Source organism: Ammospiza caudacuta, chromosome 2 (assembly GCF_027887145.1).
Source record: "Ammospiza caudacuta isolate bAmmCau1 chromosome 2, bAmmCau1.pri, whole genome shotgun sequence".
In the NCBI taxonomy this organism is placed as follows: Eukaryota; Metazoa; Chordata; class Aves; order Passeriformes; family Passerellidae; genus Ammospiza; species Ammospiza caudacuta.
The window spans coordinates 91,030,663-91,047,359 of NC_080594.1; the positions used below are offsets into that span (position 1 = coordinate 91,030,663).

Genomic DNA, 16,697 nt, shown 5'->3' on the forward strand with positions numbered 1-16,697 from the left:
CTTCCAAATAAGCAAGAGCTAAGCTAACTTTTTAGCAGAAGGACAAAGATCCTATGAGTAAATGTTGCTACCTGAATTAATTTCTAGACCATACTTAATGACCTGCTGGAAATAAGTAAATTATTTTTATCAGAAAACTGCATATTTCTATGTGGAAGGTCACTGAGAAATGCAGTAGTGTTCTCAAAGGAAAAGTAACTCTCATAATCTGGAAAATCATCATCAGTTGAAATTTCAGTCACATAACCTCATGCCAGAACCACAGACCACATTTATAACAGCACAGTCCACTGATATTAGGAACTTACAAATTAATATATAGGAGAAAAATGAAAGTCATCCCAAATTCTACTGTCTCCTTTCAAAACCAAAACCCATACAGGGCTGTCTCAGAGGAAGCAGAAAGATAAGGGTTGAGGAATAAACAAAAATCCCATTGTACAGCATAAAAGAAAGAGAGGACCCTTCTCCTTAGAGCTACCAAAAAGACACAAACACACAATAGCATAGCTACAACAAGGAAATGTGTGTGCAGTACCTTGAATAGATACCTATCATAGCTTTTTAACAGCTGGCACACATCTGGCAGGCACATCAGTTCTATTCTTTCAGGCTGCAGAGATGTCCAGAATGACATGATACAATCTTCCACCTGTCACACAAAGCCCTTTATGAATTTTCACTGATTTTACACCTGTGGAATGTGAAGTATGATTCAATAAGACAACACACAGACACAGCAGCAAAGGAATGGCCATGGAGATGGGCTCTTTGCCTGGCCCATCCTGGCTGGCCTCCAGTGGAAGTGGAAGCAAGTTGGGGAAGCAGCAACAAGCTGAACCTCACCAGGCAGTGTACAAAAGAGGGAAGAAACAAAGAATTGTGCCATGGTTTTGAGGATGTAGTTAAAGATATGTATCCATGGCTATTGTAATGTGCTCAGGTCAGACTTATATATGTGCCAGGAGGGCTCAGGTTATGTGTACAAACTCAGATTCTTGGAGCATGTTGTGTTAACTCAGAATTTTAAAATAACTTGACTGAATGCTCCTTTTGTCCATAAATCATCATCTACCTTGGCTCAAACCATCAAGTAAATAAGATACTCAGTCACAATTTTGCCCTTACAGCTGTTTGCTGGTGTCAGAGTAAATGGTATTAAAGAAAAAGCATACCTTGTCAAGCTTGGTCTCTCTCACCATTTGTAAAATAACTTGACAATAGTTGTAGTAGTCATTGGCAAGCAGTGCAATCTGTTACCAAAAAGAGGGTACAAAATGATCTCACAGGAAAAGAGCTAACTTGTTTTCTGGCTGTGCACTTTCAACGTACCAGTTCATAGGGGTATGTCTCACTTTGTGCTTGTTCTCCAAAGAAGAACTGGTTGAAATCAGGAGAAAGGTAATGAAAAGTCTCTTGTTCAGTCTTCAGATAAATGACAGATGGATAATACTGCAAATTCTTACTCTTGATGCATCAGAATTTATTTTGGACAATTAAAAAAAAAAAGATTGCAATTACTTTGTCTGTTTGGTTAAAGGTGTTAAGTATTTTCTTGAAGTTGTAGGACATGATTTTATAATAAGATGTATTTCTTTAGAGAAATGCTTGTCTTTTTTTAGGAAATAGAGGTGGGTGAAAAAAATAAGAAGGACTGCCTAAATGTTTAAATCCTAAACTGTACATGAATTTTTGTTCAAAACCAGTAAATATTTAATTCTATATGTATCATCCATATATATTTTCTGTAGCATTTGTGTCACACTTGTAACCCTCTGCACAAGGCTGCAGCTAGCTGGCTGTGCTGTGGGGCTGACAGGACATTTCCCACTGGCTGTCCTTGCCACAGCACTCATGACTGCACCCGAGCACTCGGTGGAAGGCAGTCACACATCCAGCCTCTCATGCTTTCCTCACTTTGTCCACACAAGTTTGTTGCTCGTGCTCTGCGGGCTGACATCCAACAAGCCTGGTGTCAGGTCATCCCATGGCAGCTTGCTGAGGGGAGACCTGCCACAGGTTAGTTTTGCATCTGCCCTTTTCTGCGGGCAGGGATTGTGCTCTTTTTTCTTAATAATTTCCCAGTATTTAAATACTTCTCATGACAATAAACTTCGAGCACGCTGATGTCGCCGTTGAGTAAGAAAGGACATGTTGGAAAGACACTTTCTCAACAGCAGGAGGGTCTGCTACTGTGGGCCTCAGGCAAGGAAGGCTGTGCCCCACTAACTCCCCTAATATCAAAACCTCATCTGTCAGCCACAATTTCTGCTCTCAGTACAGAAAAAATTATCTGAGCTGACGTTAAGACAACAAAAATATTTAGCTATTGGATGAAATAGGAGTGAGGGAACTAAGCATGTAGTGAGATTACACAGACCAAGATTATTTTGAGGAAGGTGGGCTAGCTGTATTTCATCAGAACATATTAGATAGAAGTTGTAATTAAACACACAGATAGACATTTTGTTATGTCTAATGTATCTGAAACTCACTGTTCCCTTTTTTTGTCTATTCTTCTTGTAATCAGCTGTATTTTCAGAACTCCAGGAACTTCTACTGTGACAAAATAAATAACAGAAAAAAGCAAACATTCAAAAGCTCACTGATTCATTCTGTATTTAGCAAGAAAATGAGCTCAAACTGGATAGACTACGCTAGGTTGGAGAATTGTATTTGGGAAACAAACCCTGCTCCCTTTCCTGTTATTTGGTAATCCCATGATTTTCTAGCAAATCTGTGACCAATTTTTCTGAATTCTGAATTTTAAGATTAAACTGAACCATTAATTTTAAAGACAATTGACTGTTAAAAAGTGCAATGTCTTTGAACTTCTTGCACCAGAACCATGGGTCTGTATTTCTAGTTGCAGTTTGTTTGGAACGGTAATAACTATTACAAATATGAAAATAACAAAAACCTTTTGCTTAGGTTTCACAGTTATTACATTTTCTGCATCACACATAAGTTTAGATGGCATTTTGTTTCTGACTGCTTCCCATTTACTTTTCAAGTTGCCCGTGGTGTTCCACACAGCCAGAATTTACCCAGACTTGTGAAGGTTTGACCACTGGCTGAAAGCAGGCACAACAGGCTGCTTTCTTGCTGGGCTGTCTCCTAGCTCCCTCCCTGCCTCTTTTGTTGAGGCTGATGGCAGCAGAGGCAGAGGCAATGTTGCCAGTAAAAACTGGATGTCTCCAGTCAAGCCTCCATCTGCTGCTGACCCCTGCTCAGTGTCCATGAAAGCATTTCAGACTCAAGGGTCCTGCTGGACTCGGCTGGCTGGAAGGGTGGCAGGCTGTCTGATCAGAACCTGGCTGCTGGGTTTCACTGCTGTGGTGCATTACAAACCAGGCTACCACCATACACCCTGAAGGGACAGGGAACAAGTGTAATAACTTATCCTCCTGCAAACTCCAGCCACTGAAATGCTTCCTCTGCACTCTCTGCCATCCACAGGACTGCCCTTGCCCCCTTTCCCTCTGCCCTACTCTGTCATGAAAGCTGTGCTCCAGCAAAGCCACCAATTTGGCTGCCCAAGACAGCGCACAACATCCATGCTGAGTATGTTTGGTAGAGCTGGTGACTCTTTTGCCCAAATATTTTAGAAGTGGTGACTGGACAAAGCAAACACATGTAAGTAGAGATGTTTCATAACACTTCTTTCAAACAGGTCCTTCCTAAAGATTTCTAAAGCCTGTGAAATAAAATTAATGAATATTTTCCAGCTCTGCTCTCCCTGAGAAGGCAGCCAGCTGTATCTTCTGCTGCTGCTACTATGGCAACAGGGATCAGCATGGCTCGCCTCCAGTGCCTCGGCTCCCTGGGCAGCCTGGCTCCCACTCCCCTGACACAGGGACACCCAGGACAGACAGGGAGTGCCCCAGCAGCCAGCCAGGAGCTCGGTGCTGGTTAGGTGCAAATCCCTATGGAACCCTGGCAAACAGCTCTGTGCCCTCCCACTGGTACCACAGGGGCTGGGACTCACCTGGTGCTTGGCTGCACATCAGAGATGCTCACTTCCCCTGGAGAGCAGTGCCTGGGTACACACAGAACACACAAAAGAGGAGGTGGGTGGGAGAAGGGGGAAATGGGAGACAAAAAAATCACAAGGAGTTTCACTATCTCTCTTGCAGAGTTTGGGTGATGCTATGGTGTGGGAACTAAAGCTAAAATGGGAAATACAAAAATGGGGATGAAATAAAGAATAACAGAGATGCAAATGGGAAGAACAAAAGAAAAATGAAAGAAGGGAAGGTCAATGTGCATGCTGTTGACTGTCAGATTACACAGAGATTAGAAAAGTTAATTTGCTAGAAGCAAAATAATTTTTTTAAATGAAAAATTAGTACGTTTGCTTCACTAGCCAGTCAGGAGCCTAAACCTTGCCTATTACTAGAATGAAAAAAACAGCTCTTACAGAACCAGAATTCAATGACATTTTTTAAACACTGCTGTACTCTGAGCCAGACCAGGTACCATTGCAGGGAGAGCTTGTCCTCAAAGCTCCCATTCCAAGAGGGAACACATTCTGTTGTAATACAAATCATATTCCCTCATGTCTGCAATACATTTGTGGACCTCATTGACTACAGCTGCATATATTTACACTATTTTCATGGCACCATCATCAGAGCAGTAGTACACATATCTTCAAAGCATTGAAGATTTCTAAATGAATCACAGGTGCTGTGTCAGACCATCCTCATCAGCCCTTATGTGGATATGTTCCAACCCTGACGCATCCAAGGTCCCACTCACCATCAAAATACAAGCACCTTCTTTGTATTTAAAGGCAAACCATTATAATCTTACTGCCCTTTCTGTGACAGCCACAAGCACAGCTCCCAGGCTGTCAGGTCCTTCAGAAGCCTAGTTCCTCACTACCAGCACCATGTCACTTGCTGGCTATCATGGTCAAGATATATCCTTTGCAGTAACTAGAAATAGTCCACAATTTTGGAGCCATTCTTTTCCTTGCCACCCCACAGACTGATGGATGCTGTGGTCTCTCAGCTGGGCTCAGGGATGCACTTTCCTGGCTGGTAGGTGTGACAGAAAAAGCATCTGCATGTTGGAATTTATTCAGGCATGGGAGGGCACAGTAGCTGTTTAGGACACCTTCCCCAGTGAAACAGATACCCCCAGCCTCTGCCTGAGGGAAGTGGCAACAAGCCAGAGAAATTATCCCATTAGAGGGGTATGGACAGCAGACTGGCACTGGACTGCACTGAAATGCTGCATCATAAATCTTCTTCACTCTGATTTGGAAATTTCCACACAAATACACTCTCAAAAATTGACATTACAGGTCAAACACCCTGCTGTGTTTACACATATGATTACTTATATAAGAACATAATTTCTTCTTGCAGGTAAAAGAGTCATCAAGTTTTAATTACTTTTTCTAAATTTCAATTTTTTGAGTAAAAAACAATGTAGACTTTTCCAATGCTGGTTTTATCAGTTTTATTGGATCATGAAAAATTATTGGTGATTTCAAAAAGTACTGAGCCCTACTGATAGGACAGCAAAGATGAGTTATTGCCTTCATTACTTAATTGCAAAAAATTTACAAAGCTCCACCCAAATGGAAACTAACTCACTTATTTAATTGAAGCAGATGTTTTTTTAGTATGTGACCTAATTATTTCTTTCAGAGTCGTGCTACTCATCCTCCTCTGGCTGCATTTTGTGCTTTTCTATTGCTTTCTCTCTGTTTTCTCCTGCTGTGCTTTATGAGACACTAAGAAGTAATTGTGACACCCATCTGCCCAGGTGTTGTGGGCCTGCATGTTGGCTTGGGACAGCTGAATTTAGAATGGAAGCTGTTCTAATTTCAGCTGTCTGGCTTGCCTCAACATTTTAGTGTCTTCTTAGAATTGTGTTTAATGAAGGAAGCATCAGACAAGGTAGTTTTGTAGTTAAGAGACTTTTCTACTGCTACTAGAAATATGATCTTTGTCTGAATATGATCTTTATATTTTGGGGGTTTCTTTTAATCTGCATAGTTACAGAATCATATAGTAGTTTGGTTTGTAAGGGACTGTCAAGGGTTATCCAGTCCAACCGCCAAGGGCAGGGACACCTTCCACTAGAGCAGGTTGCTCAGAGCCCCATCCAGCCTGGCCTTGAACAATTCCAAGGATGGGGATCCACAGCTTCTCTGGGCAACCTGTTCCAGTGCCTCACCACCCTCATTATGAAGAATTTCTTCCTAATATCCAACCAAAGCCTACCCTTTTTCAGTACAAAGTCTTTCCCCAGCTCTCCTGTTGTCTCCCTTTAGATATTGGAAGGTGCTTTAAGGCCTCCCTGGAGCTTTCTCTTCTCCAGGCTGAGGAACACCAACCCTCAGCCTTTATCAACAGGACAGGTGTTTATCTTAAGAACAAAGATCAAGACCAGTAGGTGGCTGGTTGATGTCAGTCCTTTCCCTGCATTGCACATCCTATTCCTTGCCCTGGCCAAATTAAACACAGTTTTTTAGGAGTAGTGTCTGGGCAGGCACCCCTGCAGCTGCTGGAGGAGGAGGAGGAGGCCTGGAGCAGCCAGGGCAGCAGCTCCCCTGTGGTTAACAGGTCCTGCAGGGTGTTCCCCAGCCCACAGAGGAGATGGCTCATTTCCATGAGGAGGGACAAAGACAGAAGCTATGCTGGCAGATGTGCTGTGTCTGTCTCCCAGCAGTGGCTGAAGTCCTGCTTTCTGCACCTGCCCCAAACTCAGCTAACATTGCTACTTGGGTTCCTCCTACTTTATCATTTTTTCCCTCATGTTTCTACACTGGGAAGAAAAAAAGAGCAACAGTTCAAATCATTCTGTTCTCTCTCAGCTCTCATATAGCCAGAGCAGTCAGCTTTCCTTTTATGCCCATCAAAATTGCTATTTTTAAGTGATGCTGCAGGGAAACACCTTTCTTTCCATGAAAAGGAAAGACCAGCAGAAACTTAGCCAGAGACCTGCAATATCCCTTAAACAGTGGACAAGACCTTTCCTCATTGTGGGTGTGAAACCTTAGGCCTGTTCTGGGTACTGGGTACAGAGGAAGTGAAGGATATCCCCCTTCAGTAAGTGTGACATGGGAAACCAGCCTCAAATTCCTATGAATAATTTGTTTAGTCTCACAACAACAGACTGCCAGTCAATCATCTACAGAAGCTGATCCTCTGTCCTGTCTCAACATTTATCCTTGTCCCTCTATGGACTTCTGCAACATTACCTGCCATAAAACCTGTGAAGAAAGGCAACAAACGTATGGGTGTAATTTTTCCATGTTCTTCCAAAGCATGCACTCAATTAAGTAAATATTATACAAAATATCACTGAAACAGTTTCAGCATCACTGGATATCTGGGTCCTTATAGACTGATTTGTATGCCCCTAGCATTCATGCCACAGAACAATGATGTATCTCTATATATACACACTAAACTAATGTACAAGACTGTAAGAATGAGGATACAAACCTGGTCTTCAAAGTCCAAGGCACAAACTGCACCTAATTTTTTTCTTCAGTATAAATGAGAGTAAAACTGCTGCAGAATGGCAGCATTTTTTCTTCTTTTATTTTTTCTTCTTTTGGGGGGAAGAAATTCAAGCCTGTAGTTTGTTTATCTGAACCAAGAGTTCAACCATGAGAATTCTTCCTCTCCTGCCCACAATATGCTCCTGTCTACCCTTTAACCTACCATAGTGTCTTACATTCATTTTAGGACTTTAGCTTTTAAGTTTTGCAATCCATTTTTAATTGTCTTACACATTTTCTTATTGATGTTCTCTTACAAGAGGTGATTTTAAAATCTGATATTTTAAAAGCAAGTGAATGAAGTATTTTTGAAGTACTGTTTCAAGCAGTAAAACCCCAGATAACAAGATTGTGTGTAGGACTCTTCAAAACAGCACAGTCATTTATAATGTAATACATTTCTCCAGCCTGCTGTTTAATGAGGAAGGTGATAGAATGTCAAGAAGCCATTTCAATATGGGTTTTTTTGAGCTCCCATTTAGAGTCTTAATATATTAAGCTTTTCTTTTAGGTTCAGCATGAGTTCCAGATCTTAAGATCTATGTGGCTAAAACGTCCAATTTTTGGAAGTCTAATTAGGCAGTGTCTGTTTCCAAAACGCAGCTTGTCTATTAGGGCACAGCACTTAGTGGCACAGCACTTTCACAGTGTTTATAATGAGAAGAAAAACATAATGCTATTGTCAGTGTTCAACAGAAGATTTACAGATTTTCATGGATAGAAAACATATAGACAGTCGTGTCATTTTTTGATTAAAACATTTTTAAAAACAAACCTGAGATAATTTTGTTCATACAGCAGACAGCAAAAACGTGCATAAAAGGAAGACTCCTTCTTGATAGCTATGCCATCATAATGATATCTAGAAAATTAAAAAAAATATTAACTGTATGATTTTCAATAAGTCAGCAAATTCATAATCCTTTTTTGAAAGCAGATGATCATATTGTTTAATCAAGAAAAGATGAAGTAGGAAAAGCAATATTTGTCTTTTAAATTCTGTTGAATGTTTATTTTCCCAAACAGTAAATAATTACACAAGCTTTTTCCAAACTCCCTTTAACAGTTTTTGTCCTGCAATAATACCCTCTTCTAAATGAAATAAAACTTAAGCCAGTGGATGGAGTGCCTCAGATTTGTTCAGGACAGTTAGTGAAGTCAGGAAACAGACTTAGCAGGCAGAGGTCCCCATATCCCGACGGAATTTGAAGGGCTTAGTGCAGCTGTTCCTCGGCCATTCACAGCAGCTCAGTGACTGGATGGCCCATCAGTGTCATGGCAAGCTAAAACTCAAGCAAACTGCCAGACCTTCTGTAAGATTTATCTGAGCTCAGTAAGAAACAGAGGCACCACCTCTGCTCCCAGGGTGCTGCCAGCTGTGAGCCAGGGGAGCGGCGCCTGCTTTGGGGCACCTGCAGCCAGAGCAGGGAACCCCCTGCTGATGGCAACAGAGAGCATGGAGGCCACCAAACACCATCCCAAACCCTGTCTGCTGTGGGCAGGAGCCTACGAGTGTTTGAGGAGAGGCACTCCCAAAAAACCACAAGGATCTCTTGGCTCAAGCTGAATGCAAGTCCAGACTTGTGGAGACAAGTCAGGGCATGTTGTTCTCAAAGCCCATACTTGACAGCTACACAAAATGCTTGTAAAATTATTCAGCCTCAATGAGATTAAAACATCTAAATATCCTAGTCTGGATATTCAGTGTGCAAGTATAACTTTGGATATGAAAAATCACAAAACTCTCTGTGCTCCAGAAGAGAGGGAAGGGAAAAGAAAGGACATTTCGGAGGAGGACCTGAAGCTGTCTGATTTAAATGGTTTGAAACTGTACAATGTCTCCATTGACCATCAGTATGTGCTGGGTCACTCCATGGATGTGTGCAAGGACAAAAAGCACAATATAGACATTAATCATTAATCACCACCCCTGTGCATCCAAGGGCCAGTCTTTCCAGGCCCAGAGATGCAGTGTCTGAAGAGCTCTCAGTAAGGCTGTGATGTCTGACAAATGTTTCATGCAAACCATGCTGTTAATGGCCAATACAAATTGGAGCACTAAGGTAATTTAAAAAGCAATCCAATCTGGAATTCATGCCTTACCAAAACAGATCTGATCTGGTGGTTTTCATGGAATTAACTTTATTTTAATGTCCTTGGTTACACCATGAATTACTCTGGATCTTGGGTTGTGTTACAGACTTGCAATCAACAATTCAGCTGCCATACTACAGAGTTGGGGCTGATAAGTTACTTACTTTAAAATTTTATTAGAATAGTTATAAATAACATTTTCAAAGAAAGGACAAAAACCCAGTACCTGATGCTCCCTGCTGTGGTTCGCTTTCTTGTCACCAGGCCTGGGAAAACTAACTGAATAAGCTGTATAAACAAACAGAAAATTAAAAATACTTGGCAAATTCATTCAAAGATCCAAAAATTTATCTGGCACACTTTTTTGTCTTTAATCACTTTGTTTGCTTTTCATAATTTCCAGGCTACCTGTTCTTACATACCTCTCAAATGGTAACTGTTAAACTAAACTCAATCAGGCATTTGTGGATCCAAGGCTTAATAATTTAAAGGATTACCTCTCTCAGGTAAGAATTTTTTAATAGTTTGCACTAGAAAACAGTGCTCACACCAAGAGACCTCCTGCAGCCAGGGAGGGATCAGCCAGCTGGGGGAACCTGAAGGTGCCCTGATGGTCCCATACTCTGCCAGACCTTCAAGCCTTACTCATTAAAGAAAGAAGGACTTACACAAGGCTTCACCTATCCACATACTCTTGGAAGGTGTACTGACAGGATAGGGCCAGACTTATCTGTCTTAAAAGGACAAGAATCATCAAGCTGCAAAGCAACCTTTTGACCACTGTGGTGGTGTGAACTGAGGTCATGCAGCATCTGCCAAGGCTGGGCTCTACAGAGTAATTAGATACTGTCAGGGTTATAATCCACTTCACTATGATTATTCTGCATGAGCTGTCCTGAGACTAACAGAGACTAACTCAGGACGCCTGGGTCCAGGACTAACCCAGGACACTCTAACATTCCCAATAAAGCAGGAACAGAGGATTTACTCTGTGTTAGTGAGGAGCAAGGAGAGTCTCCACTCAGCAGCACAAAGCTTGCACTCTGCACAGTGTGCTGTTGGTCCAAAGGCCTGATAAAGAACCTATCAACATGCACCTCTAGGGTTTATGATTGACCTGTTCATTGCATGTTTCTGCATGCACCCACCCCAGCTGCTCCCTTTCTCAAATTGATAGCTTAGCATAATCCCATTTTTCTAAAAGAGCAGCCTATGAAACTGGGGTTTTTGTGGCACAAGACATATCCTTCCTCAGACTGCCATTCCTTTCAGAGACAGTGATGGATTTGGGCCGAGGGACAGGGCAGATGAGACTAGCAGTGTCTTCAACCACCATAGTTTGATCCACATGGGGCTGGACTGCAAAAGCTCTTGTAGTCCACACACATAGAGCACAGTCAGGTTACTACAGCTTGGTAAATTATTAATAGCTCAGCCCATTATAGGCTGTGGCAAGTGATTACACATGCACTCAGGTTAAACCAGGATTGCTGCAGCTCCTGCTCTCCTCAGCTTCTTGCTACAAGGTCCATTCTCTTGCTGCAGAAAGCCACACCATTTCAAGACACTGGGGAGCTGCAGCCCAGCTTGCTGCTTTGGGATGTGCCAGCTTGCACTGCAATGCACTGGGTTGGTTGAGGCTGTGAGCAAAATAGCTGCAAGCACCAGCCCACAGCAGCTCTGGCTGGCTCAGCTCTCCCATGTGACCAGATTCACACTTCATCTGCGCCTGTCCCAGCTTAAAAGTCAAGCACATTAAGGTAACCCACACCAAGGCTTGGCTTACAGGTGGTAACTCAGCCATGCGGGAGCACTGGAAGGGTACAGGAGGAGCATTAATCTCATCTACATGGCTACAAGGCAGAGGAGTCTAAGATACTCACTGCAGTCAATGGGAAAAACAAATGGCAGGGCAGAGGCCCCTTTCATCTGAGCTGTCTGAGCTGACTCATTTAGTGTGGGGAAATGTGTAGCTACTTATTTCTCTCCAGTGGCTACCTAGAGACTTTTAAGGTGACAAGCTTCATGGCCAATGTCTATGCTGAACCAGGCAAATTCTATCCATGGTCTTAGCTGATGGGTGATGATCCATTAAGCTGTGGTAATAAATTACACTGGATCATTCACTCAAATATTAATTTTCAGAAAAAGTGATTTAACTTATCCAGTAAAAGAATTAGATTCAACTGAATTGAGATAAATGATTCATAGAATGGGGTTAGCTATACAAATGAAATGGACTTCAGGTACAACTTGTACTTAAATTATTTTGGGCTTGTATTAAAGCAATGCTTAGTAGCTCTTACTATGGAAATTAACAGAAAGTTAGCCATATAAAATAGGAAATTCTGAAGTCTGAATAAGAAGTCTTAAACAATAAATAATCACAATATCTTCCTTAATTTGTTAAAAAAGATTGAATAGCTATGGTGTTGATTGCAATTTGGATTTCTAAGTGTCAATTATTCCATGGGTTGTATCAACCTCTATGTCATAGAAAAGTGGAACTGTTAGAAGGAGATTCAGTTCTACATCTGCATTTGTTTTGCTTGGATGATTCTGTAGCAACTTTTTGGGGTATGTTTGGAGCAAAATCTCCTCAAGTATACTGAAAAGGGAAAGTATAAAATTATGTAACAACCAAAGGTGTCTTTTAAAGACAGAAGAATCATCTCCTTGGAATGAGTTGCATAACTTTCTGCTGTTAAAAAAAGAAAACTGTAAAACTTTCTAAAATATATTGGCAAAAGAAATCTTTGCTAGTGTATCGTGCACCAGTTCCCTGAAGAAAATAAACTGCATCCCAAACAATACCCTTTCCTTTGGTAGAAATGCATCTACATGAATGCTTAGCAGAAACACATTACAAAAAACGAAAAGCATAATTCACTACATAGTCATTGTTCCTTGTTATTTAATGTCTTTTGATATGCAGTGTGTAAAATTGATGATCAGGCTTTCTCTTTAGGCATCCCTACTTCTCATCTTGTATATCCTATCTACCTTGTACCTTTCCAAAGGTGGATGGATGTACTTGAATCTTGAAATCTGGATTGCAGGTTTCAATATACAGCTCATATAGTAGCCGGCAGGGTACAGTGCATCCTCCACACAAATAGAAATTATCAGCTAGCCTTTAAAACAAAAATCAATTGGTTTATGTCAGAGTTAGAAGAAAGAATTGTTAGATTTTTATAGTTATTAGATTTTCAGTGAACTCTGTAACAGTCATTCTGATTTTATAGAAGCATAGAATCAAAAAGAGCTACTTCCTTTGTGTTATTCTGTATCCTGGGAAACAATATACTTTTTCATATATATGGACATGTATACTCTCTGTTTATTTCTAACTTTTAAAGCCTTATTTTCCTTGTTTTCAACATGTAAAAGAGGTCATGTGAGATTCTGCTAAGAAATTAACTAGTTCTCATAATTTTTAAATTAAAACAATACAACTTAATAATACCATTATAACATTAACACCAATACAGACAGAATTAGAATTTCTCATATGCAAAATGTTGTTATATCAAAGGATCTAACTTCAGTCTTCTAAATAGAAGGGTATCCACTATACCAAAAATAATAATATGAGCATTTTTTTCACCTAAAATGTTAAATATGGTGTTCTGGGACAGAGTGCACAAACTATAAAGGACCACATTCTGTTTTCATGATTTTAGGACAAGTTTAATAGGAGAACAGAGTTTTAATTCACAGTTACTATATAACAGAACTGCCAGGACTGAAACAGGCTTAGCTGTTTAAACATCCATCCTTTTGCCAATTCCCTGATTCATCCTACTAATCAGAATGGTCACAGTCATGTAAACGCAACTACTCATGTGAATAAGGTAAGGGAAATGCAAACTTGGTTACTTATTAGCCTAAGATATTACTTTCACCAGGAAAAAAATTATCTTTAATTATAAAATAATGCCAATGGTTTTGATGTCAGAAGATAACAGGCTACAGTACAAATATGGGAGCAGAGCTGAATCAAAGGGGCAGAGGGATTAATTTTCAAGGCATGACACACTGCTCGTATCACGGCACTTTCTTGCTCTGACTCTGTTTCTGTTCTAGCAAATTATTTATGCATATTTAATTAATTTATCAGCTGAATGCCTGTGCAGCACAGTGCCAGTTACTCACTGTATCCTTACTGACAATTGAGTTCATTGGGAAAGCAGACTTTTCAATTCACCAGGTGTGATAAGTCAGCTGGACTTCAAGTCAGCATCCTCTGCTTTAGTACCCTCACTTCAGGCACCCCAGCTGTTTATCTTAGTTGCTTTGTCAGAAGACAGTGGAGAAGGTCTACAGCAAACTGGCTTGCTACAACAGACTGAGCAAGCAGCTGATGATGTTTACCTCACTGATATTGGTGCCTCCTCCCCTCTTTCCATTGAAGAATGCTATCTGCTTCCCCCAGCTTTCCTTCTCCCTAGCAAAAGACCTCCAAAAGCCTCACCTACACCTCCTTGAAGACATCTCCTCACCCAACAACCCAAGAGGCTCTGCTGGGCTCCCTGCCAGCTCCTCACCACCTCCAGCCCCACCATCCAACAGCAAAGGCTTCATGGCTACACCTGAGGAGGAACCTGCACCCAGAGGCAGGGGATCTGCTGCTCTAATGGGCATTTCCCATCATCTAAAAGGCTAAAAGGTAAATGAAATTCATTCTACATAAGAGTCCTGCCTCCCAGCAGGCAGAAGTGCTTTTTCTTCTAGAGCATCTCAAAACTCTTCACAATTGAGCAGTCTCAGAGGAGATTAATATTAAGTTCAGATTCATCCTTAATATAACATCACAAGAATCATTGGAAGTGCATCAGAAATTAATTCATGCTCCAGTAGCTGGTTTCTGCCAATAGTTTTTCCTCAGCATTTAACTACTTAGCAACAAAGTATTTGGGAAATCCATTTCATGAATTTTTTGTCTATTAAGCTGCCAGTCTTTTTGAAATAATAAGTCAAACACCTTCTTAGTGCTGACACATAATACAAAAATATTTCTATCAGGAAAGCAATCTGCACAGAAAAGAGCATAGCACTCCTCTTCTTGCTTATTAGCCCCAAGGTGTTCAAAACCTGAGTTTTTATGGCATGCATCAAAACAAAACTGTGAAAAAAAAAAAAAAAGACAAAAAAATAAAAATTAAAGTGTGGTAAGGCAGAAAGGTAGAGGTTAAAGAAAAAGCACAGGGGGAAAGAACTCCTCCATTCATCTACTGTCTATCCACACATTTTGAAGGGTTTTTTATCCTGTTGATTTTAGGACCTCACATAGACTGCAAATATTTAGCGTTTGCCACCTATTCTGTTTGAACCTTTAGCAGCCAGGCCATCATACAGGTTGGCAAATCTGTTGTTAAAGTATTTCTAGAGCAAAATCTGGTTTACTGCTGGAAATGCACCAACTGTAAAATGAAGCTGAACATTCAAAATTTTTCCAAACATGAAATGAAGGTTGTCATGATGAAAAGAATCATTAGTTCATCCTTTCAAGGATTGCTTATGATTCAGTTTTATGCTGTGTCTCAGACCTGTTGGATGAATGACCTTGCAGGAATCTTTTCCTTCAGTCCTTTCAGAATGGGAGCAGTGGTATCTATATGCCAGGGAAAACACAGACTAACTCCCACTACTCAGGTATGACTGATGGGGGGATTAAAATTATTTAAGATCACTTGCTGATGAGTTAAAAGTTTGTATGTGCTGTTACTGTTTCACTTTAACATTATTTATGGGCAGGACTCATTTGTGCTTGGGGAGACAAGCAAAGTAATCCTGGTTTCTCTGTGGCTGTCACATGGCAGATGATGCTCTTCTCAAAGCCCAAGAAAACAATTGTGTCAACCTTCCTCCACTACACAAAGTGTCTCATTAAGGAGTTCGACCTTCTGCTCAAGAAAAAATAACCTTGGAGAATGTCGAACATCCAGCATCACCCCGAGTGCCCGTGTGCCACCTGCTCGCAGCCACCTGTGTGCTCCAGGAGCCCACCAGGCAGCGGAGTACGTGGTGGAGCTGGAGCCGGGGGGATCCTCCCTCGGCAGCCATCCCAGCACGTGGATGGATGGATCGCTGCCGGGGGCCGGATCCTAGCCAGCGGGCAGGCTGGGACAAAGTCCCGTTTCCCCCATGTCAAACCACCTCTGTGTCACCAAGGCTCGAGGCACTAGGTGGTCTTTTGGGGAAATTTCCCTGCTTGCTTGGTACCGTTTATGCATCACCATGATGACGAGGCCTTTGCAGCAAGCCACACTCTTGCCCTAAGAAACCTCGAGAAGAGTTCAAAGCGGGACTCCTGCACTCCCCGTGGGAGGCAGCTCCTGCCAGCCCAGCCAGCCGCGCCGCCTCCCCGCTCCATGCTCAGCCCCGGGCGGCGGGCAGGGCCAGCACCCACCACTGCAGGACGGGGAGGTACGTGAGGGAGGTGGGGCCGAAGTAAGCCATGTCGGCCGGCTCCGGGGCGGGCTGCGGCTCCGCGTCCTCCATTGGGACCGCGATGGTGGGGCCGGGGCCGGGGCGTGCGGGACCGGCGGGTAACGGCCGGCGGTAACGCCCGCCCCGCGCGGCCCAGCGACCCTGCCGCGCGGCACGGCCCCGCACGGCCCCGCAGCGGTGTCCGCGCCCGGCCCGGCCCGGCCCTCACGGCCCCGCAGCGGTGTCCGCGCCCCGCACGGCCCCGCATGGCCCCGCAGCGGTGTCCGCGCCCCTCCCGCCCCCCACGGCTCCGCACGGCCCCGCACGGCCCCGCAGCGGTGTCCGCGCCCCTCCCGCCCCGCCCCGCCCCACACGGCCCGCACGGCCCCGCAGCGGTGTCCGCGCCCTGCGGAGACCTCGCCACGCGGCATTCCCGGCACCCACCCGCTGCTCCGCCGCCTGATGGGTTTGGTTTTTTTGTAGGAACTGCAGGCGAGAAAAGGAATTCTGTCCAAATCGGAAAGCCGATCGTGCGGCGCTACTTCTGAATATCACCTAGTGGCAGGAGAAGAGGGAATAGGTCCAACCTAAGCGTAGGTTTGGATTATGTATTAGGAAAAAACTCTTTACTCTGAAGATGCGAGGC

The 16,697-nt window shown here is 42.7% G+C and overlaps 1 protein-coding gene across 1 annotated transcript in view; it reads right to left on the reverse strand.

The window, feature by feature from the left end:
- Nucleotides 1-16,123, reverse strand: part of RFX8 (regulatory factor X8) — a 31,531-nt gene extending 15,408 nt beyond the window's left edge. The window contains exons 1-9 of the mRNA XM_058800453.1: nt 16,032-16,123; nt 12,630-12,753; nt 9,846-9,907; nt 8,301-8,387; nt 3,989-4,039; nt 2,496-2,559; nt 1,333-1,467; nt 1,176-1,253; nt 539-652 (exon numbers count right to left, since the gene is read on the reverse strand). Coding sequence (XP_058656436.1) covers nt 539-652; nt 1,176-1,253; nt 1,333-1,467; nt 2,496-2,559; nt 3,989-4,039; nt 8,301-8,387; nt 9,846-9,907; nt 12,630-12,753; nt 16,032-16,123 — 807 coding nt within the window. The remainder of the gene's footprint in view (nt 1-538; nt 653-1,175; nt 1,254-1,332; nt 1,468-2,495; nt 2,560-3,988; nt 4,040-8,300; nt 8,388-9,845; nt 9,908-12,629; nt 12,754-16,031) is intronic.
- Between the last annotated feature and the right edge of the window lie 574 nt (nt 16,124-16,697).